Source organism: Cervus elaphus, chromosome 14 (genome assembly GCF_910594005.1).
Source record: "Cervus elaphus chromosome 14, mCerEla1.1, whole genome shotgun sequence".
NCBI classification, from domain to species: domain Eukaryota; kingdom Metazoa; phylum Chordata; class Mammalia; order Artiodactyla; family Cervidae; genus Cervus; species Cervus elaphus.
Window position 1 is genome coordinate 80,084,264 of NC_057828.1, and position 25,471 is coordinate 80,109,734.

A 25,471-nucleotide genomic window follows, 5' to 3' on the forward strand; every position below is an offset into this window, starting at 1 on the left:
ATTTTTTTTTTTTAATGTTACTGACCATTTTTGTGTCTTTTGCTTAATTTAGAGTTCAAGGTCTAGGGTTTACTTTCACTTGGAGTTTTTGATACTCACAAATTCTGTCTTAGTAATTAATTGTCTTAGACACAATTTTTAGATTTGGAAATTAACGCAGCATTCCCCTGGCTGAGTAGTGACATTTCTGAAATGCATTCCCCTCATACCCCCCAACCAGTCACTGTTTAAGGAAATTTGAGTTTTTTGCTGGTGTATGGATGCAACTATTACTAGTACTAACTCAGCTTCTTAGAAAAGGGCCTTGAACAGGACTGTTCTGTGCTCTCTGCCTGTGCCCAAGCCTTTCAGGTGATTGTGAATTTCAAAGCTTTGCTCTAGCCAGGATTTATTTATAATAACATGAGTATGGTAGGTTCTTGCTTAAGTCCTGGTACACAAGAAAAACTTGTCTTTTCCCCTTTGCAATTCTGGGAGTGGAGTTTCAGTTTTCTGAAGTATTAATTTCTTATCTTCTTATACTCTGGAGATGAGGGGGAGGGTGAAACTTCTTATCTTTGATTTTGCCTATTTATTTTCTAATATGCGGTTTCAGTTCATTTGTTTTAAAATGTGATACAACTCCAAACTGTTTTTTTTAAAGAATGACAGTTTTGTACTGCTTGCAAAATGATAGACATTTTTGAAGTTGTCTTTTCAGCATATGCAGTTCTTGAAGTCTTGTTCTTAAAAGTGACCTCCTTTACAATACTCAGTATGCAGTTTTGCGTTCTTTAGGGATGGAATGATCTGTTTTTGTCATATTCTTAAAACATTCTGAGACTCGCTATGGCTCCTTTCCCTTCTCCTTGCATTGAAATCTTTTTGAAACTTACACTTTTATAACTTAGACTTGTGGGTACATCATAGCACAATGGAAATAGCCCCTAAGCTGTCCTCTTCCACCTTCCAGTTTGGTGATCCTGGCAGACCATCGTTATTTTTGAATCTGTTTAGCTACATGGTTTAGGGTTAAGATTCCGTATTTATCAGCTGTGTACCTTTAGCACACTACCTCTCTTGAATTTCTTATATGTAAAATAAGGACAAGAGGATTGTTCGTATTTAAAGACAATGCATGTTTATGACAGTGCTTGCACGTAACAGCCCTTTTTGAGTATTAACACATTCCTGATATTTATCTGTGTATTGTCTGATTTGACAGTTTCACCGAGTTGTAATAAAGCTCATGGGTGGGGAAGGATGTAAATGTAGTATGTAAATGTAAACGGATGTACAGGTGTGGTGGGGAAGTTTGTAAACAGATGGTGAGCAGTCAGTTTGCACAACTGGTGTTTAGGTACCAAGTTACCTGTATTAATCACTTTTCACTGTTGAAAGGAAAAAAATCTATCATGTATACATTTTATAATAATCTTAAAATCAAATGATTTCCCTTTTAAATTTGTTCTACTAGTAGCTTCCGTTTAGTTCCTGGGATACAAGAATGTAAATGAACACTGACCCTGCATTCCGTAGTTTATGACGAAGCTTACCATCACTCTGCGGAGTCTGTCAGGTTTAAGGCTGGCTCACCGCTGGTTAGTGCGGCTCTGAAGGAAAGGAAAGAGTTTTCAGTTATTAAATGAGGATGATATTTTTAGATGTCTCCAAAGTCCCAAATTGGTCCATCTACTCTTGACCTCTTTCCACAGTCCAGTATCCCCAGTTGCCTTTCTGGTATTTCCACTTGGGTATTTTTGCTGTTGTTCCAAACTCAGCGTGTCTGGAGCTAAGGTCACGGTCCTGCTTCTGGCGCGGATGCTTCAGAAGGAAGCAGGAAACCTGCTTCCTCTGGTTTCCCTTCCTCTGTCAAGTGATGCGCCTCTTTCCCTGATCATCTCTGGGTGCCGTCTGACCCCTTCTCTCTGCTTTGTGCCTGGACCCTTGGGGTTTGTCCCTGTCCTTCCCTTCCTGTTGGTGTCGCTGCCCTGCCTCCTTCCCACGTCATTTCCTAGTCTCTGCAACCTTCTGTCTCTGATTTTTATCACCATCAGTGTTGAATACTAGATTAACTGTCCCCAGACATCAGTCGTAATGGGTCACTTTCCTCCTATACAACTGTCGGCAGTTCCTTGTTCAGTTCAGTCACTCAGTCGTGTCTGACTCTCTGCGACCCCATAGACTGCAGCACGCCAGGCCTCCCTGTCCATCACCAACTCCCAGAGTTTACTCAAACTCATGTCCATTGAGTCAATGATGCCATCAACCATCTCATCCTCTGTCATCCCCTTCTCCTCCCGCCTTCGATTTTTCCCAGCATCATGGTCTTTTCCAATGAGTCAGTTCTTTGCATCAGGAGGCCAAAGTATTTGAGTTTCAGCTTCAGCATCAGTCCTTCCAATGAATATTCAAGACTGATTTCCTTTAGGACAGACTGGTTGGATCTCCTTGCAGTCCAAGGGACTGCAAGTCCAAGAAGCCTCAAGAAGTCCAAGTCTCAAGAGTCTTTTCCAACACCACAGTTCAAAAGCATCAATTCTTTGGCACTCAGCTTTCTCTATAGTCCAATTCTCACATCCATACATGACTACTGGAAAAACCATAGCTTTGACTAGACGGACCTTTGTTGGCAGAGTAATGTCTCTGCTTTTTAATGTGCTGTCTAGGTTGGTCATAACTTTCCTTCCAAGGAGCAAGCATTTTTTTTAATTTAATGGCTGCAGTCACCATCTGTAGTGATTTTGGAGCCCAAAAAAGTAAAGTCTGACACTGTTTCTACTGTTTCTCCATCTATTTGCCATGAAGTGATGGGACCAGATGCCACGATCTTAGTTTACTGCATGTTGAGTTTTAAGCCAACTATTTCATTCTCCTCTTTCACTTTCATCAAGAGGCTCTTTAGTTCTTCTTCACTTTCTGCCATAAGGGTGGTGTCATCTGCATATCTGAGGTTATTGATATTTCTCCTGGCAATCTTGATTCCAGCTTGTGCTTCATCCAGCCCAGCATTTCTCATGATGTACTCTGCATATAAATTAAATAAGCAGGGTGACAATATACAGTCTTGACGTACTCCTTTTCCTATTTGGAACCAGTCTGTTGTTCTATGTGCAGTTCTAACTGTTGCTTCCTGACTTGCATACAGATTTCTCAAGAGGCAGGTCAGGTGATCTGGTATTTCCCCTCTCTTTAAGAATTTTCCTCAGTTTGTTATGATCCACACAGTCAGAGGCTTTGGCATAGTCATTAAAGCAGAAAAAGATGTTTTTCTGGAACTCTCTGGCTTTTTCGATGATCCAGCATATGTTGGCAATTTGATCTCTGGTTCCTCTGCCTTTTCTAAAACCAGCTTGAACATCTGGAAGTTCACGGTTCACGTACTGTTGAAGCCTGGCTTGGAGAATTTGGAGCATTACTAACGTGTGAGATGAATGCAATTGTGCGGTAGTTTGAGTATTCTTTGGCATTGCCTTTCTTAGGGATTGGAATGAAAACTGCCCTTTTCCAGTCCTGTGGCCACTGCTGAGTTTTCCAAATTTGCTGGCATATTGAGTGCAGCACTTTCACAGAATCATCTTTCAGGATTTGAAATAGCTCAATTGGAATTCCATCACCACCACTAGATTTGTTCGTAATGATGCTTCCTAAGGTCCACTTGCCTTCACATTCCAGGATGTCTGGCTCTAGGTGAGTCATCATACCATCAGGATTATCTGGGTCAGGGAGATCTTTTCTTTACAGTTCCTCTGTGTAGTCTTGCCACCTCTTCTTAATATCTTCTGCTTCTGTTAGGTCCATACCATTTCTGTCCTCCTGCTGAAACCCTTTATCCGCCTGAGCTGTTGGGTCTACTCTCTTCCTCTTCTCTCTGCCCCTTCCTGTTTAGAGACCCTCTTTACCCCCTCTGATTGCAGTTTCTGCTTGCTCTTCCCCTCCTGTTTTTCTGGATGCAGTTGGGTCAGCCTACCGTGGTGCTTACTGCTTTGAACTTGAAGCACACACTTGGTTTCTTTCATTTTGTGCTGGGTTGTTTGTTGCTTACTGTTGACTCCAGTTTCCAAATTGACAAACTTGACTTGTCTAGACTATTTGTAGATTATTAAGTCCTTGGGTATTGGGATTATTTCTAAATCCTTGAATTCCCCAGAACCCATACTGGTATATAAAATGAACGTGCAGTAATTATAATACTATTATTTGATGGAAATATTTTTCTAAATGAGTGGACTTTTCAAAAGCTTTAAGGTAAAATTGCTACAGAGTGTATAAATATTTGTGAATATGCTCTTTGGACTTCTGTCTGTGCTGACATTACTGAGCTTACACTAAAGCTGCCTCTTCAGGAAGCTCCTGAAATTGGTGGTGGGTGGCCGTGAGCCCTGGCTCTCTGGAGAAGGCAGACGAGGCCTGGCTGGTGGCTGCCTGGGTTCTGTGACTGGAGCTCCACATAGGCCTCCTGCTCAGATGCCTGCCTTTCCTCAGGGGTCCGACGCTCATTCTCGCCGGGCCTTCTTCCTGGGGCATGGCCTGGCCTCCAGAGAGATGCTCAGAGACTGGTCCCATTGCTCAGCTGCCTGTCCGTCTCCCTGGGACAGATCAGTCAGACTCCCAGGAGGGTTTCGGTGGGGTCGCACGGGGGTGGTCAGTGGGAGGTGTAGTGACCGGGTCTTCTGGCGCTCGGGGTGTCTGAGGGTGATTCCCCCTGAGCCTTAGCTGTAACTGCCCCTCAACAGGCCAAGCAGGGGGGAGAGGCCAGGGGACAGCGGGCGGTGCGCGGACGATGTCACACTCTCAGGTGTCGAGGCCTGGGTCCCTGAAACGGCTGTTACACCGCCTTTCCTGGTTGGCCGCTTGAATGGGAGGGGATTCACTGAGATGGGTTTTTCGGACCCTGCACTCATCCTGCGTGTCCGAGCGTGCATGTGGGAGCGCTTTCCCCCGAGTCACCGGGCTCAGCAGACATGTCTCCATGATGCTTGGCAGTGGCTTTTCGTCATGTACTCGGACAGCATCTTCCGTGAAGGAAAGTTCTCTCTCTTTCTCATTCCAGATTGTCTGCCATGGTCAAATAAACCATCTTTTCAGTTAAAGGGTTATTGTTGTTTCTAAAGGAAATCTTTTATGACATAAATGATACTGTTAAATAAACTGTGTTTCTTTTATGCAAATCCTGTAAGAACATCTCCCCCTTAATCTCTGTAGAGAATGTGCCCGAGGAGCTCCGAGAGCCGTTCTACACGGACCAGTATGACCAGGAGCACATCAAGCCGCCCGTGGTCGGCCTGCTGCTCTCCGCCGAGCTGTACTGCCGCGCCGGGAGCCTCATCCTCAGGAGCGACGCCGCGAAGCCCCTGTTGGGTCACGACGCCGTCATCCAGGCCTTAGCTCAGAAGGGCCTCTACGTCACCGACCAAGAAAAGCTGGTGACAGAGCGAGACCTCCACAAGAAGCCCATCCAGATGGTGAGTCTTCTGTGCCCACAATGATGGTGTTTGACGCGCGTGCTTTTTTTTTTCATTTTTTAATTTTTATTAGCTGGAGGCTAATTACTTTACAATATTGTAGTGGTTTTTGCCATACATTGACATGAATCAGCCATGGATTTACATGTGTTCCCCATCCCGATCCCCCCTCCCACCTCCCTCCCCACCCCATCCCTCTGGGTCATCCCAGTGCACCAGCCCTGAGCACTTGTCTCATGCATCCAACCTGGGCTGGTGATCTGTTTCACACTTGATAGTATACTTGTTTCAATGCTGTGTGTGCTTCTGAGCGCGAATTGTGTTACACAGCTGAGGGACCTAGGTTTTACACTTGCACTGCCATCTCTGCCTGGAGTTTAAAAATTATCTTTTCCTCATAAACCTCATTTTCAAATGGAATTTTTTTTTTTTTTTAAGAATTGAAGTATGATTGATTTACAGTGTTGTAGTTCAGGTGTGTAGCAGAGTGATCCAGTTAAGGAAGAGGTTAATAAAGTATTTTGTAATATTTGGTGCCATTCTAATACCTGGGAGAAACAATCACATAATTTCCAACTAAAGTGATTCCGCGCCCCCCCCCCCCCCCCAATTTAAAAGCTTACTTTTTTCCATCCCAGAGACTCTAAGAGATGTAAAGGGCATCCTTGTCTTCTCCTTAGGAAAGAGGTGGGAGTTGTGAGTGTTCATCTATATGCTTGAATGACCTCTTGGTAGATTTCTGTGTGCTCGGTTTAACCGTGAACGCATTCTTGTGGAGAACACGCAGTGCAGGGCTGTGTGCTGGCCTGGGCCGAGCAGGCAGGCCCTTCCTCCCCACAGCTCCAGGGACATGCAAGTGCTGGGGTTCGCCGTATCCTGCGTCAGTCTGTGGTACCGCTTGAACTCGAGTTTACAGAATCCTGGGCCTCGAGAATGGCATTAGAACAGTGACTCATTCGCACATTGGATTAGATCAGGCTCTTATGAGACTGGTTGTCTTCCTTGGAGGAGAGGAGAGAGGTATACGTAGGAGACTATGAAGTTATGAGATTGCAGAAGGATGAGTGAAAATTAGCTTACCAAATATAGCACTAGAAGAGGTGACTGACCTACCTTTGCTTTCTGCCTGTTTTCTCTTTAAAACAATCTATTATTACCTTTAAGAAATGGAGAATAACGTCTCGAGAAAATTTTAGTTAATGAATTTAGTAATAGATTTATTAAACTGCAGAATCATTGAGGAAACAAAGAATGTTTCTTGTCAGATAGGAGATTTTGGCCTCCTGCTGACGGCTGCAGGTTCACCTCACAGTTCCCTCTGAGGTTTGCACACCTGTGTGGTGTGCGTATTCACTTTACGGTTCCCTCTGAGGTTTGCACACCTGTGTGGTGCCCGTGAGCAGCTTGCAGGTCCCAGGACTGAGCAGAACTCTGCTCAGGGGGCCCCGCAGTAGCTCACCGTCTGCTCTCTAGACTGGCCGCACTAGGTGGACACTCCTGCTCTGACTGCTTTTGCTCCCACTGCTCAGGCCAGGGGGTGGTTACAGAGCATGTCCACGATGCTGAGTCTGCGTCTGTGTTTGCCCAGTACCAGTTCTTTCAGGTGCCAGTGGTGCACGTCACACGGCCTGCTCATCCTCAGAGAAGGTTATCTATTTTACATCCTCTCTAATAAGGATGAAACAGACTTACCACACTATCTTCATTATTTTTCCTAGTGCAGCTTGTGTGTGTGAAGATACAGGTTTGGTAGACTACTCTTTGCATTCCCATCAGGTTACTTTCACTCTGTATTTATCTTGCTATTAAATCTGACTCCAGGAATTGAGGGCTTCCCTGATAGCTCAGTTGGTAAAGAATCTGCCTGCATTGCAGGAGACGCCAGTTTGATTCCTGGGTCAGAAAAGTCCGCTGGAGAAGGGATAGGCTACCCACTCCAGTATTCTTGGGATTCCCTTGTGGCTCAGCTGGTAAAGAATCCACCTGCAATGTCAGAGACCTGGTATCGATCCCTGGAGAAGGGAAAGGCTACCCAGTCCAGTATTCTGGCCTGGAGAGTTCCATGGACTATATAGTCCATGGGGTCAAAAAGAGTCGGACACGACTGAGCAACTTTCACTTCAGTTTCACTTTCCAGGAGCTGAGGTTTAAGGAACGTGATGTAAAGGGTATGGCCGCTGCCTCTCTGGGTCTGGCTTCTGTCTGTGGGCCTCAGACACTCTTGCTGGACTACATCATTTTCCCCCTTGCTGTGTCACACCTAATGATCTGTGTTTTAATTGTATACTTTCAGTTTTTCTTACAACTGGATTTAAGGTTTTCCAGTTGCTATGAAGTTTTGACTGATGATATTGTACTATTACTATTTTTCTGAGACCTGTGTGAGAAAATTTCTCAAGAGTACTAGTAAAAACTTTGTTCTTAAGAAATCATTCTTTTTGGTTTTAGAGTAATAAGAATCAGTATCCTTCCTTGTCCTGCATTTCGAGAAGTGTAGTGAAAAATAGTCTGTTTAATTGCACTAGATATACTGACCCCCACTGCACCTCCCACTTCTAAATTATCTTGGTTTGGAGTCTTTTATTTCTGTATGCCACCTCTCAGCCTCTTGGGAAAAAATATGTAGTGGTAGCAGAAATGTCATTACAAGTATGAGGCAGGTTTGACTAAACAGATATTATTAGTTTGGGGGTGGGTGGGGATTGTGAAAGAAATGTCTTTTTTTTTTTTTTTTAAAGAAAAAGTGAGAACACCTGTTGGAGAATATATCCTTTCCATTAGAGTGCATTTAAAGACAGATTTTGAGAGTATACCCTTTAAAATATGTTCCTCTATATTTATGTCAATGGAAAAGTATTTTCAGGAATCGTGTATTTGAATAGCTCGGATGTATATTGGCTGTTCTTCAGCACACACTTGTAACCTGTAAGGTGGGCGGAGGGGCTGAACCTGTGACACAGCGTGCCTGTTACATGTCCACGAGTGGAACCCAGATGGAACGCGTGCACAGTCGCCCGGCGGAAGCGCAGGCTCCGAGACCTAACCATCAGTGCTCCAGTCGGCATTAAACCTATGGCGACTACTGTGCCCTGGAACCACAGTATGTCCTAACCTGAAGCAGGCCATCTGTCGGATTATCTGTCCGCACAAGTACTAGTACGTAGGAGGACTTGGAGGTTGAGGGACTTGTAGCAAGTGGAGCCAGATGGGGCTTGTAGCTTTTGAACTTTCCTCTGCAGCAAAATGAAGTTGCATGTGTACTGCGTTTGCTGTCATCAGGTTGGGCTGGTGGATTTGACCCGTGTAATAAAATCTTAAATTCTATGAATTTCATAGCTGGAAAGAGCCTTAGAGATCAGAGCTGACCTGTGTGCAGTAGAAAACTTGCCAGTCAGGAGCAGCCTGGGGAACACAGTCCAGGGGACTTTGAACACAGACTCCCTGGCCCTCCAGGTAGAGCTGCTAGCATGGGGCCTTAGAAGAGGGTCGAGGCACCTCGAGGCATGCAGGATCCCCAACCAGGGATCGAATTCATGTCCCCTGCAGTGGAAGCATGGAGTCTTAACCTCTGGACCACCTGGAAAGTCCCTGGGACATGTATTTTTAAACAAGTGTTCAGAGTGACTTCTGTGATCAAGAATGTGATCTGAGAAATTTGATCTACTCCAGAGTCATTTCAAATATGTAATACTTAGAATTTAGAGGTTAACCAGTTTGGCTAGGGTAGCATTGTTATTTAGTAGCAAGACTAGAATTAGAATCTGAATGAGCTAAAACTGACTTTCTAATTTATAATGCTGTAATCTAAAGCAAATTTGAGCACTTAAATATTTGGATTCATGCTATGTAAACTGTAGACTGGTTATGAACCAAACTGTTGGTTGTAAATCAGCTTTCCAGTCATGTTTGTATATATATGAAAAAGAGTTGATATTCATAAAGCTCTATTAAAGTAAATGTATATGTATGTAGTATGTGTGATATGAAATAATGAGATTGATTTTCATGTTTGATTTATAAAATAACCTTTATTACTTAATCAGATCTTGTTTTGAACCAGGCATATAAAGAAAAATTTTATTTTGAAGTGCTTTCTTTTAATGAGTACCAGAAAGAGATTTAGTGCTCTGTTTGCTTAATGGGAACTAAAGTGTGCTGATAGATCATTTGATAAGGAAGGCATGAAATGTTCTCTCGGTAAACTGTCAGCATTGTTATAAGGATGTTTTGGGGAGTCACAAAATATAAACTAAAAAATTATAATGCATCTCTGGTACTATCCATGAGGGCTTCCCTGGTGGCTCAGACGATGAAGAATCCACCTGCAGTGTAGACCAGGGTTCGTTCCCTGGGTCAGAAAGATCCCCTGGAGGAGGGAATGGCAACCCACTCCAGTATTCTTGTCTGGAGAATCCCATGGACAGAGGAGCCTGGTGGGTTACAGTCCATGGGATTCACAGTCGGACACGACTGAGCGACTCACACACACACACACACACACACACACACACACACTCACACACTCACACTGTCCATTTCCCTGCCTTGTTGTAGTGTAAAACCAGTGAAGCTGTGTTTTAAACAGAGGGATGATGGAAACATCTGTTTAGCCTCAGGAGGAATATTACTGCAAGTAAAGGAGTTTTACTTTATCGTGTTTTGTCGTCCACATTCTCCTGACCACAGATGCGTGCACTTGGATGATGTGGACCTTAGAATCCAGAGAGAGAGAAGACTGGGAAAATGCTCGTTAGCATGACATAGGTGCTCCCTGTGGGAGTGTAAGCCTAGCATTCAGATCTTATGGGCAGGTGTGGTGATTGCTGCCGGCCGGTGAGGAAAGGCGTTGGGGATGAGTGATTCCCAGGGCTTCCGTGGGCGGGAAAGGATCGTGGGAGGCGGCGGGCTGAAGAAGTTCCTGACCCAGTTTGGGCGGTGCAGGCATGCTGTGCGTCATCAGTGACACCGCCGCCTGCACAGGGGCCCCCGTGTGAGATGGGCCTGGAGAGTCGGCCGGCTTCCTAGACTGTGAAGGGGCTGTGAGCCTGAGTGGGGATTTTTAACTCTTTTGTGCGTTACAGGATCACAGGATAAGTTTCCATGCCGTTTTCCTGGGGCTTTGTTGTGGCAGTAGTGCTGCGTGGACTGCATCAAACGAACAAAGCGGCACGAGCACCCGCTGGCCGCTCTCCCCCGCCGCTGCCCCGCGCCGGCACGCCGGCCCTCTCCCCCGCCGCTGCCCCACGCCCGGCACACCCCTCTCCCCCGCCGCTGCCCCGCGCCGGCACGCCGGCCCTCTCCCCCGCCACGCCGGCCCTCTCCCCCGCCGCTGCCCCGCGCCCGGCACACCCCTCTCCCCCGCCGCTGCCCCGCGCCCGGCACACCCCTCTCCCCCGCCGCTGCCCCGCGCCCGGCACGCCGGCCCTCTCCACTGCCGCGCGTGGGAAGCCCATGGCGCCAGCGCCGCTGGGCCCCAGTCACTTACCCATGTAGAGGCTTGAAAAACCTTGTCCCCATATAAGAAGTTTAAAAATTGCCCTTTAGAGAAAGAGGATTATATAAATGTAAGATTTATTACAGCAGTGGTTGAGGAAGGACTTACTTCTAGTCACCCGTGTAGAATAATGTCTTGCAAACTATGAGCAGAGCTTATCTGTGAAAAATTATTCTTAATTCTCCTGGCATTTGTTGAACAGGATTTTCTTCACGCATAGTGCTGGGTATTTCTGTTCCATGAATCATGGACCTGGTTTGGATTCCATTAGTATTTCAAGGCTCAAAGTCACATTATCTTTTGATATAACCATTTTTTTACATTTGACTTAGCGTTTATTTGTAGTCGTTTATTTAAAACTCCAGATTACTTTCTCCTAGAAATAACTTGATGAATGTGTGTTCATTTTACCAAATGATCTCACAAAACCTTTATGTTTATAATAAACCTGAAGTCAGGGCGTTTATTAATTTATTCAGTTTACTGACAGCGCTTCTGCCGCATACTCTATTACCTACTGTGACTGGGAGGAGCCTCTGTCCCCCAGGGACTCACATTCTCCTGGGGGTTAGAGAAACAAGCAACTTGTAATACATGTGTTTCAGGAGCGTAGGGGTTCCAGACTCGCTCCTGCTCTTGGGCCAAGTCTTGACGGCTGTGAAGGGGCTTCCAGGTGGGCACAGAGGTGCAGCTGGTGTGTGGGAGCGTGCCGTCAGAGTGCAGCTTCAGCCCCAGGTGTGTGTCCGGAGACGACGAGCACTGAGGCTGGAGCACTGGGTGGGGACGGGCACGATGACCCCGCGTGTCCTTCATCCTGGAGGTGCTGGCTGTGCACCAGGCAGGGCAGCATCGGGCTTGCGGAGCAGACGGTCACTCTGCTGGGGGAGCGAGCATGGAGGCTGTGGCCGTGCCGGAGGGGCGTTGCTGAGGTGGGATCCCCCGAGGTGGGATCGAGGTGACTCTTTTTGTCTGTCCCTCCCTGCACCCTCCCCCCTTGGTAACTGTAAGTTCATTCTCTAAGTCTGTTTCTGTTTCGTCATTCAGTCCATCTGGATCTGATATAAGTGATACCAGATGATGCTTGTCTTCCTCTGTCTGACTTCACTTAGTATGATGATCCCCAGGTCCATACATATTGGGGCAAATGGCATTATGTCATTCTGTTTAATGGCGAATGTTCTGTTGTCTGTCTGTCCCACATCTTCTTTATCCATTTGTCTGTCAGTGGACATTTAGGTTGCTTCTCTGTCTTGACTGTTGTGTGTAGTGCTGCTGTGAATGTTGGGGTGCATGTATCCTTTCGAACCAAGTTTTTCTCCAGGTATTTATATGCCCAGGAGTGGAACTGCTGGGTCATATGGTAGTTCTGTGTGTAGTTTTTGAAGGAGCCTCCATACTGCAGTCCATAGTGGCTGCCCCAGTTTACATTCCCAGCAGCAATGTGGGAGGGTTCCCTTCTCTCCAGCCTTTATTGTTTGTGTATTTTTTGATAATGGCCATTCTCACCCATGTGGGGTAATACCTCATTGTAGTTTTGATTTGCATTTCTCTAATAATTAGTGCAGTTAAGCATGTTTCCATTGCCTCTTGGCCATCTGTGTGTCTTCCTTGGAGAAATGTCTGTGTAGGCCGTCTGCCCACTTTTGCCTGGGCTGTTTGTTCCTTTGGTGTTGAGCTGCGTGAGCTGGTGTAGACTTTGGAGACTAGCTCCTAGAGGTGCAGCAGCCGCCCCGGCTCTCCCCGACTCCTGACCTGGTGCGTGTTTTTTCTGCACACGCTGTGCTGCCACCCTTGTTCTCGTCCGTGTGGATTTTGCTCTGCATCGCTTCTGGGGAGCCTGGCAGAGAATGTCAGCATGAAGCAGGGTGTCCTGCTGAGAGAAGGGTGTGCGGCAGCCAGGAGGAATGTGGTGAGAGGAGCAGGTGGGAAACCTGAGAGCAGGGGATGTTGGCTGGAAGGGGACCAAGTCTCTTTGGGGTGCTGTAATAGAATCCCACAGACTCTGTGGTTTATAAGCAATCAAAATTTATCCCCCGCCCCCTGTTCTGGAGTCTGGGAGGCCAAGGTCAGGGAGTCATCATGGTCGGGTATTGGTGAAGGCCTCTTCTGGGTTGTAGGCTGCCAGTTTCCTGCTGTGACCTCCTGTGGGGGAAGGGAGGGAGCCTCCCTGGGGCCCCGCTTCCTGACCTGTCCCCTCCCTGGGGCCCCGCCTCCTGACCTATCCCCGCCCAGGGGCCCCCCTCCTCACATCATCACCTGATGCTTTCTAGTTCCCACATTTGAGCTTTAGGGGGACACAAACATTCAGCCATGAAATTAAAAGACACTTACTCCTTGGAAGGAAAGTTATGACCAACCTAGATAGCATATTAAAAAGCAGAGACATTACTTTGTCAACAAAGGTCCGTCTAGTCAAGGCTATGATTTTTCCATTGGTCATGTATGGATGTGAGAGTTGGACTCTAAAGGAAGCCGAGTGCCAAAGAATTGATGCTTTTGAACTGTGGTGTTGGAGAAGACTCTTGAGAGTCCCTTGGACTGCAAGGAGATCCAACCAGTCCATCCTAAAGGAGATCAGTCCTAACACCTAAAGGGTGTTCATTGGAAGGACTGATGTTGAAGCTGAAACTCCAATACTTTGGCCACCTGATGCGGAGAGTTGACTCCTTGGAAAAGACGCTGATGCTGGGAAAGATTGAGGGCAGGAGCAGGAGGGGACGACAGAGGATGAGATGGTTGGATGGCATCACCAGCTCAATGGACATGGGTTTGGGTGGGCTCCAGGAGTTGGTGATGGACAGGGAGTTCTGGTGTGCTGCGGTCCATGGGGTGGCAAAGAGTCGGACACGACTAAGCGACTGAACTGAACTGAAACATTCAGATCTCAGCAGGTACTCTTCTTGCATAGGGACGTCTCATTTAGTGACAACTGACTTAAAAAGATAACAGATTTTTTAAAGACAGAGTGTTTCACTTTGCAAAATAATTTTTAAATTTTAAAAGTGTTTTATGCCAGGATTCATTTTCACAACACTGATTTAGAAAAATACGACTTTTAATAACCCAAGTTTTCAAGAATACATAATGTGAAATGAAAAATGTCACGTTTATTGCAATGTTCAATGTAATGTTCATTATTTTAAAAGACTTGCTCTTAATGCAGTCTCCTTTAGCTGTTGAAAACATATTTTATATATCTCATTTCCCCGAGTTTTACTGATAAAAACTGGTTATATTTAAGAAGTACAATGTAATGTTTTAATATGTACATATATTCTGTATATTTATCATATTGAACCAAGTATTATGCCTAGTATAGTGCTTACAAAACGAAATGTTGACTTCCGGCCATAAAAATCAGATGTTTTCGATAGACTGGGATGGTGGGGAGTTTGTTTCCCCAGAGACCACGTCTGTGCTCCGTGCCCGCCACTGCTGGTGTACCTGGGCGTTGGCCGCCTGATGGCAGAGGCCGCTTGCCTCGTCCGGGCAGCACAGGGGTGGAGCTCTCGAGCGACTTTCCAGGCCTGGAGGCGCTCCGTGTCTGTCTGTCCTGAGTTGGCCCGGCTCCCAGAGCCTGTGCCCTGCCTCAGTGTCCCCTCAGTAAGTCTCAGGTGTTTAAATTAGCGCAGTTCATTCAGCAGACTGCTGCCTGCCATGAAAGGAAATGTAGTGAAACACTATATAAAGAATAAGCCACCCACTTCTCTTTGTTCCCAGTTTAACTGTATCCCAGTTAACTCCGGGACAGATTTAACCATGTCAGTGAGGTCTGCAGTGGAGACAGACCTTCGCTGCCGTCTGGGCTGGAGCTCTGGGACGCTCTTGACTGAGGCTCACGTGGACGTGTCGTGCCTCGGGACCCACAGCCGAGGGAGCTGCTGCGCACGTGTGACAGTCGCCCTCGTAACCTGACTGTTTCCTGTTCTGTTTGCAAAAAATGAGGCCTGTGGTCGATGCTTGACCCACAGATGGGTTATAAACACACATTTAAAGTCACTTGTTTAGTTGTTTTTTTATAGGGAAGAGTGGTAAGGTGACAGTGTTGGTGCTGAAAACTAAATGCCATACTTAAAGTTTTCTTAAAAATGTATTTTAATCTATAAGTTACCAACTTGTATCTGATATAATGAAAAAGAGAAAAGGAAACTATGGGACTAGAGTTTGTGTGTGGACTTGCCACCTTAAGATTTATTTATCTAGGGCCTTTCCTGGTGGTCCAGTGGTTAGGACTTGGAGCTTTCTGTGCTGTGGGTCCAGATTTAATCCCTGGTCTGGGAACTAAGATCCCACAAGTTGCACAATGTGGCCAAAAAAAAATTTTTTTTAAATTTTATCTAATTTCAATGGTATATACTTCTAGCAGATTAATTTTCCTGAAATAATACTTTGATACCTGTCTTACTTTCCAATTAAAAAATGTTAGTCATTTTATTTGATTTGAAATTTAGTATATATTGCAGATTCATATGCATATTCTTTTGTAAAAAATTTGACTTTTCAGAGCTAGCTTCTGAAGTATGATATAACGAGTTACTTCAAACTTTGTCTGTAAAATAAATTTCACTTGTAAGTAGTGAAAGTTTTATTGCCTGTTGGTAATCTCACCTTCATAACATATTCAAAGTAGCAAAAGCTAAATATTTAGAAAGTTGTCTGATAGTATAGACCTGCCAGCAGTAATTTTTGATGATTTTTGAAGGTGAAGTAAATGTATATTAATTAAGACTTTTCATCTGTTAAAAAGAGAAAAAGGGGGACTTCCCTGGTGGTCTAGCGGCTGGGACTCTGTGCTCCCAGTGCAGGGGGCCAGGGTTCAGTCCCTGGTCAGGGAACTTGATCCCACATGCTGCAGCTAAGGCCGGGAACAGCCAAATAAATAAATAAAATAAATAAATATTAAAAAAAAAAAAAAGAGAAAAAGGGTAATCGCTTCTCGGCCTTTTGGCTAAGATCAAGTGAGAAAAAAGGTAACTATTCATTGTAGATTACTAAATTTAAGGAAATAGTACTGTTGAGGATACCTTTTCTTTAAATAATATACAGCATTAGCCTCAGTTCAGTCACTCAGTTGTGTCTGACTCTGCAACACCAGGCTTCCCTGTCCATCACCAACTCCCAGAGTTTACCCAGACTCATGTCCATTGAGTCTGTGATGCCATCCAACCGTCTCATTCTCTGTCGTCCCCTTCTCCTCCCGCCTTTAATCTTTCCCAGCATCAGGTCTTTTCCAATGAGTCAGTTTTTCGCAAGTATTAGCATACATAATTGTATATAAACACATATAATTGGAGCATTAATCCTGAGCTGCTTTCGCAGGGTGGGTGTAGAGATGCAGGTTTTCCCGTTTGCACAGCTCCAGGCCAGCACTGCCGAGCAGTGCGCGGGCCCGCCGTGGTCTGCAGTCGTTCACGCCCCAGTCTGTGCTGAACAAACTGACCCCCCACCCTGTCCCCATGATACCCAGCTGTTTTTTTAGCTTGGTAGACTGTAATAGTTTAGCAAATTGTTTTTAATTAATGTCAGTGATGAGAGTTAAAGAAGGAAAATAGATGATTATTTAAAAACTGTACAAACTGTTCCATTTGGATGCTTGCCTGTGTTGACACCTGGATAAATGAGCTTCTGTGATTGAAAAGAAGATCTTTATAATACTCAGATTCCTTCTGCGCTTGTACTGTTCTGTGTTGAAAAGAGGGTTATAATGAGCTGTGGTACAAAGTGACTGTGTTACAGAGCTGTCCCAGGGGCCTATCTTTTCAGGAAGTCCTCTTGTTCTATTTGCAGGGATCTGAGAATGCTGATTATGAGTTTTGAGTTTTGAGCTGATTCTGAGTTTTCCTGAAGCTCAAATCTTTAGTTTGTGGTGAATAGTCCACCTAGTAAACATTAAAAAGGTAACTTTAGAGAGTGATGAGGGCTATGAGGAAAATAAAAGCAGGAGGATGTGTTGGAGCAACCTGAGGAAATGGTGTGCATCCCTCGTGGGTGGAAGGGTTGGGGAAGCCTGCCCAGGAGAGTGCTGTGAGCAGAGCTCTCCACCAGGGGCGACTTAGGCTGAGATGGGGGTGGCCAGCATCCCTGACAGGGAACGAGACAGGCCACCAAGTAAGTCAGCCTCAGGTCTGGATGATGGAGTTCCCAGGGAGAGTTTCCTGGAGGGAATGTGTTCTGGAATTTGAGGTGTTCGGGCTACATTTGTTACTTTGTGCTTTGTGAGATGTGAGCTACTTGATTCAGTAAGTGCTTGTTGAGAACCTCTGGGGCCTCCGTGACAGGGCAGTGATGGGAAGACAGCAGCCTTACTTTCACGCAGCTAACATTGTAGCAAAGATGAGCAGTAAAATGCTAAACAGACTGTAACAGTTTCCGATAGTCATGAACGCTCTGAAGAAAAGAAATCAAGAAGAAAGAGGCAGAGGCAGTGAAGTGTGCTGTCTTCCTCAGAGGCGTCAGGGAAGGCCGGTCTAGAGGACTGATGCCTGAACTGAGGCCTAGATACTAGAAGAACGCAGCACGTGTGACTCCTGGGAGAAGAACAATCCAGGCAACAGAGAAGGCAGGCATAGTAGCCTGCAGGTGCATCTCAGGAACTGGAAAAAGCCACCAGATTGGTCGTGAGCAAGGTGGTTAGTGATGTTCAGCATCTTTCCACGCAGCCTGTTGGCCATCCGTGGGTCTTCTTTGGAAAAAAAATGTATTCAGGTCCTCTGCCCATTTTTTAATATTTTTTGGGGGGGTTGAATTTGTTCTGTTTTTTATTTGAGTTCTATGGGTTCTTTGTTTATGGATATTAGCCCCTTGTGTGCTAGTAGCTCAGTCGTGTCTGACTCTTTGTGACCCCATGGACTGTAGCCCACCAGGCTCCTCTATCCATGGGATTCTCTAGGCCAGAATACTGGAGTGGATTGCCATTCCCTTCTCCAGGGGATCTTCCCGACCCAGGGATTGAACCTGGGTCTCCCGAATTGCAGGTAGATTTTTTTTTTTACTATTTGAGCCACCCGGGAAGCCATCACTCAGTCGTGTCCGACTCTTTGCTACCTTATGTACAGTAGCCCCTACTAGGCCCCTCTGTGCATGGAATTCTCCAGCAAGAATACTGGAATAGGGTGTCATTCCCTTCTCTAGGGGATCTTCCCAACCCAGGGATCGAACCCAGATCTCCTGTATTACAGGCCAATTCTCTACCATCTGAGCCACTGCCTATATTTTCTTCTAGGAGTTTTGTGGTTTCAGGTCTTACATTTAGGCCTTTAATTGATTTTAAGTTTATTTTTGTGTATGGTGTAAGAAAATGTTTTAATTCTTTTACATGTAGCTATTCAGTGTTCCTAGTTCCACTTCAGAGAGACTTTCCTCCGTTGGTCTCCTTGCCTCCTGTGCTGTAGGTTGATTGGCTGTAGGTGTGTGGGGTTATTTCTGGGCTCTGTTCTGTTCGGTTGATCTGCGAGTCTGTTTTTGTGCCAACACCATGCTGTTCTGATGACTGTGGCTTTGTAGTAAAGTCTGAAGTCAAAGGTCGTGACACCTCCAGTTTTGTTCTTTTTTCTCATAAAGTTTTGTTTACAATAATGATGAGGCACGTAGGTTCTGAAGTGCTCTGGCTACTTTGACAGCTGACTGATCACAGTACTCTGCGTGGCACCACTGTTTATAATCAGCCTTTCCTTCCCCCTCTGCAGAGTTTGTGCCTCACTCTTAGTTCCCATGCGGCAATGAGAATATTACTGAAAAAGGCCTGAAAACGCAAGGAAAACTGATGTTTTTATTTATTTATTTTTTAATCTTTTTTTTTGTTAATCAGCATCGTTACTGATAAATTATTATTTCTTAGTATTTTTCATGATCTAAATTAGAATTTGGATTTGAATAATGTCAGTATTTAATAATTCATTAAAAATCAATGTTTTAAAGGAGTTATATGTTATGGTCTACCAAAATTATAATGGGAGCGCTTTATGTGGACATTACTTCTCAACTGTTTGAAAAATCAATGCTCATAAGGTATTACCAGCTCAAAGGGTTAACAAAAAATCTTGATGGTCTTTTGATCCTTTCACACATTTGTTTGGCTTCATTAGAATGGACAGAGTGGGGATGTGTGTGTGACTGCAGTAGGAGCGCTTCTTGGGCTGTGTCACCAGGTTGTTTGGGAATTTGGGGGGCTGACAGCACCCATTCTACGTGCACCGACTCCTAGACAAGCTCAGACTCCTTTCTCGTGAGTATTTGTTTTCCCGCCAGTTAGCTGGTAAGTCGCCTCCCAGATCTGCAGCTCTTTACCTCTGGCCGGCATCTATGTGAAGAGGCCTTGATGCTGGCCTCAGCGAGTTCGGATTCTGAGTTCTGCTGTGCCGTGCTCCTTCCGGCACGCCTTGCCCACAGGCCTTCAGCCGGGAGGGACCGTGACCGCTGGGAGCTTGGCAGGTGGGAGGAACGGTGTTCCCACTTCTTACTTTGCTGATGAAGTTTCTGCCATAGCTGTGTTCAAACTTGGTGAAATTTTGCCTGCTGTTACTCAGGTTTAACTTGTCTTTGTAGTTTCCAGAAACCTGGGTGGTGACCTCCCATGTCACCAAGGAGACCTTGCAACCTTCCTCTCTCTTTCCCACAGACAGCACTTGGCAGACGAATCTTGACTGCATGGTTGGAACAGCTATGATTATGTCATAACCTCGTGTGGCTCAATTTCTTTTCTTTTTTTTTTTTTCTGGTAAAGCTAGTACTGTCAGGCGCATTTTTCATACATACCCAGCTGAAAAAATTTGCTGACAAATTTCCTTTCAGGCAATTTTTTGAGTGTTAACCGGAGCTTTTACTGATGGTTATTTTTATATGATAAAGCATATTTCAGTGTATTTTGTGCAACTCGTTTTAGATTTTGAGATTTGAAGCACAGTATTTGGCTCAGGATACATATGCCTGGAAAACCTTCAAATCTGGAAAGCTATAAAACACAAACACACTTTGAAGTACACCATATGTGACTGGTTCAACTATATGAGGAATGCCGTACTGGTTAGCAAATGAAAGAGCATGGCTGTCATGTTGGGTCTCTGGCATGAGGTGCCAGCAATTATGTTGAGTGCTGGTGATGAGCCTGAGCTGCCATATATAAACTGTCTTATAAATAAAACTTGCCCAGGTCACCATGGTTAGGACATTTGAAAGACACAGATGTTCCGTACTTAAGTCTTGATGAGCTGGATGTAATCACCTGCTTCTGGGGGTTTCCACAAAGCAGCCCAGGCTTTGCTGTCCCAGTGGTGGTGGTCGTCTTCCTACTTGCAGTCTTTGCTGGCTCCTTGCTGGTCCACTGTTAGTCAGCGGGGCACACTCCTGATTTAATGCCTTAAACTGTTGACCAGTGTAGCATTTGTTTGGGGGAAACATAAGAATAAATGATTACAATGAAGTTCGAAGATTATCTTCAGATGATAAACTGCTCAGCAGGCTAATCCCAGAGTCATACACTGACTGATGCCTGAGGTAATAAACCACTGTAACTCACTATGTCACTTAACGTTTCGGGCACTTTGATGTACTTTGATCTCATTTGACCATTCAGGTATGACCTAAATCAAATCCCATACCGATTATACAGTGGCAGTGAGAAATAGATTCAAGGGATGAGATCTGATAGACAGAGTACCTGAAGAACTATGGATGGAGGTTCGTGACATTGTACAGGAGGCAGGGATCAAGACCATCCCCAAGAAAAAGAAATGCAAAAAAGCAAAATGGCTGTCTGAGGAGGCCTTACAAATAACTGAGAAAAGAAGAGAAGCGAAAAACAGAAGAGAAAAGGAAAGATATACCCATTTGAATGCAGAGTTCCAAAGAATAGCAAGGAGAGATAAGAAAGCCTTCTTCAGTGATCAGTGCAAAGAAATAGAAGAAAACAATAGAGTGGGAAAGATTTGAAATCTCATCAAGAAAATTAGAGATACCAAGGGAACATTTCATGCAAAGATGGGCACAATAAAGGACAGAAATGGTATGGACCTAACAGAAGCAGAAGATATTAAGAAGAGGTAGCAAGAATACACAGAAGAACTATACCAAAAAGATCTTCACCACCCAGATAATCACGATGGTGTGATCACTCACCTAGAGCCAGACATCCTGGAATGTGAAGTCAAGTGGGCCTTAGGAAGCATCACTATGAACAAAGCTAGTGGAGGTGATGGAATTCCAGTTGAGCTATTTTAAATCCTAAAAGATGATGCAGTGAAAGTGCTGCACTGAATATGCCAGCAAATTTGGAAAACTCAGCAGCGGCCACAGGACTGGAAAAGGTCAGTTTTCATTCCAGTCCCAAAGAAAGGCAATGCCAAAGAATGCTCAAACTACCACACAATTGTCCTCATCTTACACACTAGTAAAGTAATGCTCCAAATTCTTCAAGCCAGGCTTCAACAGTACGTGAACTGTGAACTTCCAGATGTTCAAGCTGGTTTTAGAAAAGGCAGAGGAACCAGAGATCAAATTGCCAACATCCGTTGGATCATTGAAAAAGCCAGAGAGTTCCAGAAAAACATCTTTTTCTGCTTTATTGAATGTGCCAAAGTCTCTGACTATGTGGATCATAACAAACTGTGGAAAATTCTTCAAGAGATAGGAATACCAGACCACCTGATCTGCCTCTTGAGAAATCTGTATGCAGGTCAGGAAGCAACAGTTAGAACTGGACATGGAACAACAGACTGGTTCTAAATAGGAAAAGGAGTACGTCAAGGCTGTATATTGTCACCCTGCTTATTTAACTATATGCAGAATACATCATGAGAAACGCTGGGCTGAATGAAGCCCAAGCTGGAATCAAGATTGCCAGGAGAAATATCAATAACCTCAGATGTGCAGATGACACCACCCTTATGGCAGAAAGTGAAGAAGAACTAAAGAGCCTCCTGATGAAAGTAGAGAGTGAAAAAGTGGGCTTAAAGCTCAACATTCAGAAAACTAAGATCATGGCATCTAGTCCCATCACTTTATGGCAAATAGATGGGGAAACAGTAGAAACAGTGACAGACTTTATTTTGGGGGGCTCCAGAATTACTGCAGATGGTGACTGCAGCCATGAAATTAAAAGATGCTTACTCCTTGGAAGAAAAGTTATGACCAACCTAGGCAGCATATTAAAAAGCAGAGACATTACTTTGCCAACAAAGGTCCATCTAGTCAAGGCTATAATTTTTCCAGTAGTCATGTATGGATGTGAGAGTTGGACTATAAAGATAGCTGAGCGCTGAAGAATTGATGCTTTTGAACTTTGGTGGTGGAGAAGACTCTTGAGAGTCCTTTGGACTGCAAGGAGATCCAGCCAGTCCATCCTAAAGGTGATCAGTCCTGAATATTCATTGGAAGGACTGATGTTGAAGCTGAAACTCCAATACTTTGGCCACCTGATTCGAAGAACTGAGTGATTGGAAAAGACCCTGATGCTGGGAAAGATTGAGGGCGGGAGGAGAAGGGGACAACAGAGGATGAGATGGTTGGATGGCATCACCGACTCAGTGGACATGAGTTTGAGTAAGCTCCGGGAGTTGGTGATGGACAGGGAGGCCTGGCGTGCTGCGGTTCACGGGGTCACAAAGCGTTGCACATGACTGAGCGACTGAAGTGACTGACCTCATTTGATGTCTTGTGGGTGAGGAGGTAAGTATTACCCACATTTGATAGATGAAGAAAAGGACGTTCAGTGAAATCTGAGTGACTTTCAGGTCAGAGTTTGTTTTTTTTGTTTTTTTTAAGTAACTTTGTTGAGATATTATTTAACTAAAATGTACCTATTTAAAGTAAATAGTTGTTTCATCCTACCTGACTGAGCAACTGAACTAACTGATACTGACATAAACACCACTCCAGTTAAAATGTCCAGCGTCTCTGTGGCTCCTTTACTCCGCATAGCACTTTTAAGGCTCCTCTGTGTGTGGCATGTGGCCACGCTGCTCCTTTTTATCACCAACAAGCCTTCTGTTGCAGGGCTAGGACACACTTAACACGCTTGTCAGTTGGCAGACACTTTCACTTTCCGGTTACTGTGAATAATGCTGCTACGATTATTCATTTACAGGTTTTTACTCGAATACCTGTTTTCACTTCTTTAGGGCATGTACCTAGCTGGAGAAGTGCTGGGTCATAGTGGTCATTCTGTGTCTGACTCCCTGAGGAGCCTGCAGACAATTTTCTACAGGAATTTTGCACCATTTTACAGCCTACCAGCAGTGTTTGAGGGCTCGAAACTCTCCACATCCTCACCAACACTTGTTATTTCTCATTTTAAAAATTGTAGCCATCCTAAGTGGCTGTGAAGTGGCAGTCTCGTTGTGATTTTGTTTTCCATTTCACTAATGACCTCATGCATCTTTTCATGTGCTTGTTGGCCACTTGTGTGTCTCCTTCAAGAAAATGTCTTATCGAACTCTTTGCCCGTTTTTAAATTGAGTGGGTTTTTTTTGTTTTTTAGTATCAGTTTCAAATTTTAAGTTAATTTTTTTTATTTTAAAAGTTTTTTATGTAAAAAAAATGAAAAAGCAAAGTCCCCCATATTCATGCACATGTATGCTTTTTAGGTGCCCTTCATTCCTTTGATTCAACATGAGTTTCCATCTGATGTTACCTTCCTTCAGCCTGAAGAAGTTCTTTCAACATTTTTTTGTGTGACAACTTCTCCCAATATTTGTTTGTCTGAAGATATTAATTTCATTTCCAGTTTTTTGAAGAACACTTTGTTGGTGATAGAACTCTAGGTTGACAGCTTTCTCCTTCAGAGTAGATAAGGAAGTTCTTCGGGCCTCATTTCTCTTCCTGTGTCCTCCCCCACCGCCACACCTTTTGGTCCTCTGCTTACATAACTACTTGCTGTTTCCCACAGGTCACTGGGGTTCTCTGTTCTGGTGTTTGTTGTTGGTGATGATGCTTTTTTCTTTTTTGCTTTAGTTTGGGTAGTTTCTCTTGCTGTGTCTTCAGGTTCACTTTGTGCTTCATCTGCTTGTAAGCCCATCCAGTGAATCTTTCAATTCCAGTACTCAAACACAATACTGTGTTTTTAAGCTCCACAAATTAATTAAAAAAAAATAATAAGTAACATATTTCTTTCCTCAATATGTTCATGTTTTATATTGTTTGTTTTAGAGTCTGTGTGATAATTCCATCATCTCTGTTAAATTTGCCTGGTTCCTCTCCTAATTATGAGACATATTCCTGGTCTATGTCTTGTAATTTTTAATTTAATCCTAAACATTGTAACTGTCATATTTTTCAGTGTCTGAATCTTTTCCACCTTTAAAAGTTTTGAATTTTGGTAAGCTTCTTGTGAACCTGTAATTATTTTAAACTAATTTTTTAAGTTTTGATTTTTTTTTTTTTTTTTTGGTAGGCAGTTAAGTTACTTGCAGATCATCTTGATCCTTGTGAGCTTGTATTTGGCCTTTGTTAGGGCAGGTCTGGAGTGACCTTTGCTATTTTAAGCCAGTTGTTGTTCAGTGACCTTCTGGAGTCTCGTCTGAGGATCCTGGACAGTCAGTGTGGTCTCTCCATCTTGCTGTCTGGAGGTTGAGTTTTTGCAAGCTTCAGTGAACTGAGGGAGTTAGTTCTGCCTACAGTGCCTTTGGAGCTGTCCTTTCCCTGGTAGCTGTTTTTCGTCCAGCCTTTTCAAATCTCACCTTGCTCAGGTGCAGGTTAGTAGTCGGCCAAAGGGCGCCCCACGCAGGTTTCTCTGAGTGGCTTCCCCCTCCCTAGTCCTCTGCTCCGCGGGTGTCTGCTGCCTCAGACTTCCTGCTCCCAGACTGCAGTTTTTGTGTCTTCAGCCCAGCGAGCCCAGCACACGCAGCGTAGGTTACCGCTCCTGCTCCAGTGTTCCAGAAGTGCCTTTGTGTGTGCTGAAGGGACTGTGGGGCTTGCGTTTGTTTTGCTTCTCTCAGGAGTCACACCCCTCTGTCATCTGTAGGCCAGTATCTGAAAGTAGTTTTACGCATTTTTCCAGTTTTGAGTTCTCCATGGCAGGAGGACAAGTCTTGAACCAGTTACCCCTTCATGGCCAAGAACTGCTTTTTTGCCATCAATAGATCATATCTGTAGAACACTAGGTGCCAGCACTGTTCCGTGCCTAAAGGCATGTTTATTAACTCGTGTCGTCCTTAACACTTTGTTTGACGTCTGTGGTGTTTTATCCCTGATTTTATACAAGAGGAAAACGAGCTGCAGAGGTTTGGAGTGCCCTGTTGTGAGTTGCAGCTCATCACTGTGGAGCCTCGGTGTGCCCAGGCAGCCTGACTCAGAGCCTCCCCCTGAACCAGGGCTCGCGGTGCCTCCATGCTGTGGAGCTTAGCCCGGGAGGTTCCAGCTGGGGCTGGGGTTCCAGGAGCTCACTGGCAGGGGACGGGGGCAGCCTCGTGAAGCTAGCCAGAGAGATGTGATTCAGGAGATGCGTGTGGGCAGTAATTGAGAAGGGGACCGAGTGTTCAAGGAGTTCAGATACAGGGCTTGAGAGGATAGGAAGAAACTAATAGTGGAGACTAAGAGAGGT

At 44.7% G+C, this 25,471-nt stretch overlaps 1 protein-coding gene across 2 annotated transcripts in view; it reads left to right on the forward strand.

Moving 5' to 3' along the window:
* The window catches only part of CAMSAP2 (calmodulin regulated spectrin associated protein family member 2), a 99,403-nt gene that overhangs the window by 21,598 nt on the left and 52,334 nt on the right, over nt 1-25,471 (forward strand). For both annotated transcript variants that reach the window (XM_043922768.1, XM_043922769.1), the window contains exon 2: nt 5,185-5,444. In XM_043922768.1, coding sequence (XP_043778703.1) covers nt 5,185-5,444 — 260 coding nt within the window. The remainder of the gene's footprint in view (nt 1-5,184; nt 5,445-25,471) is intronic.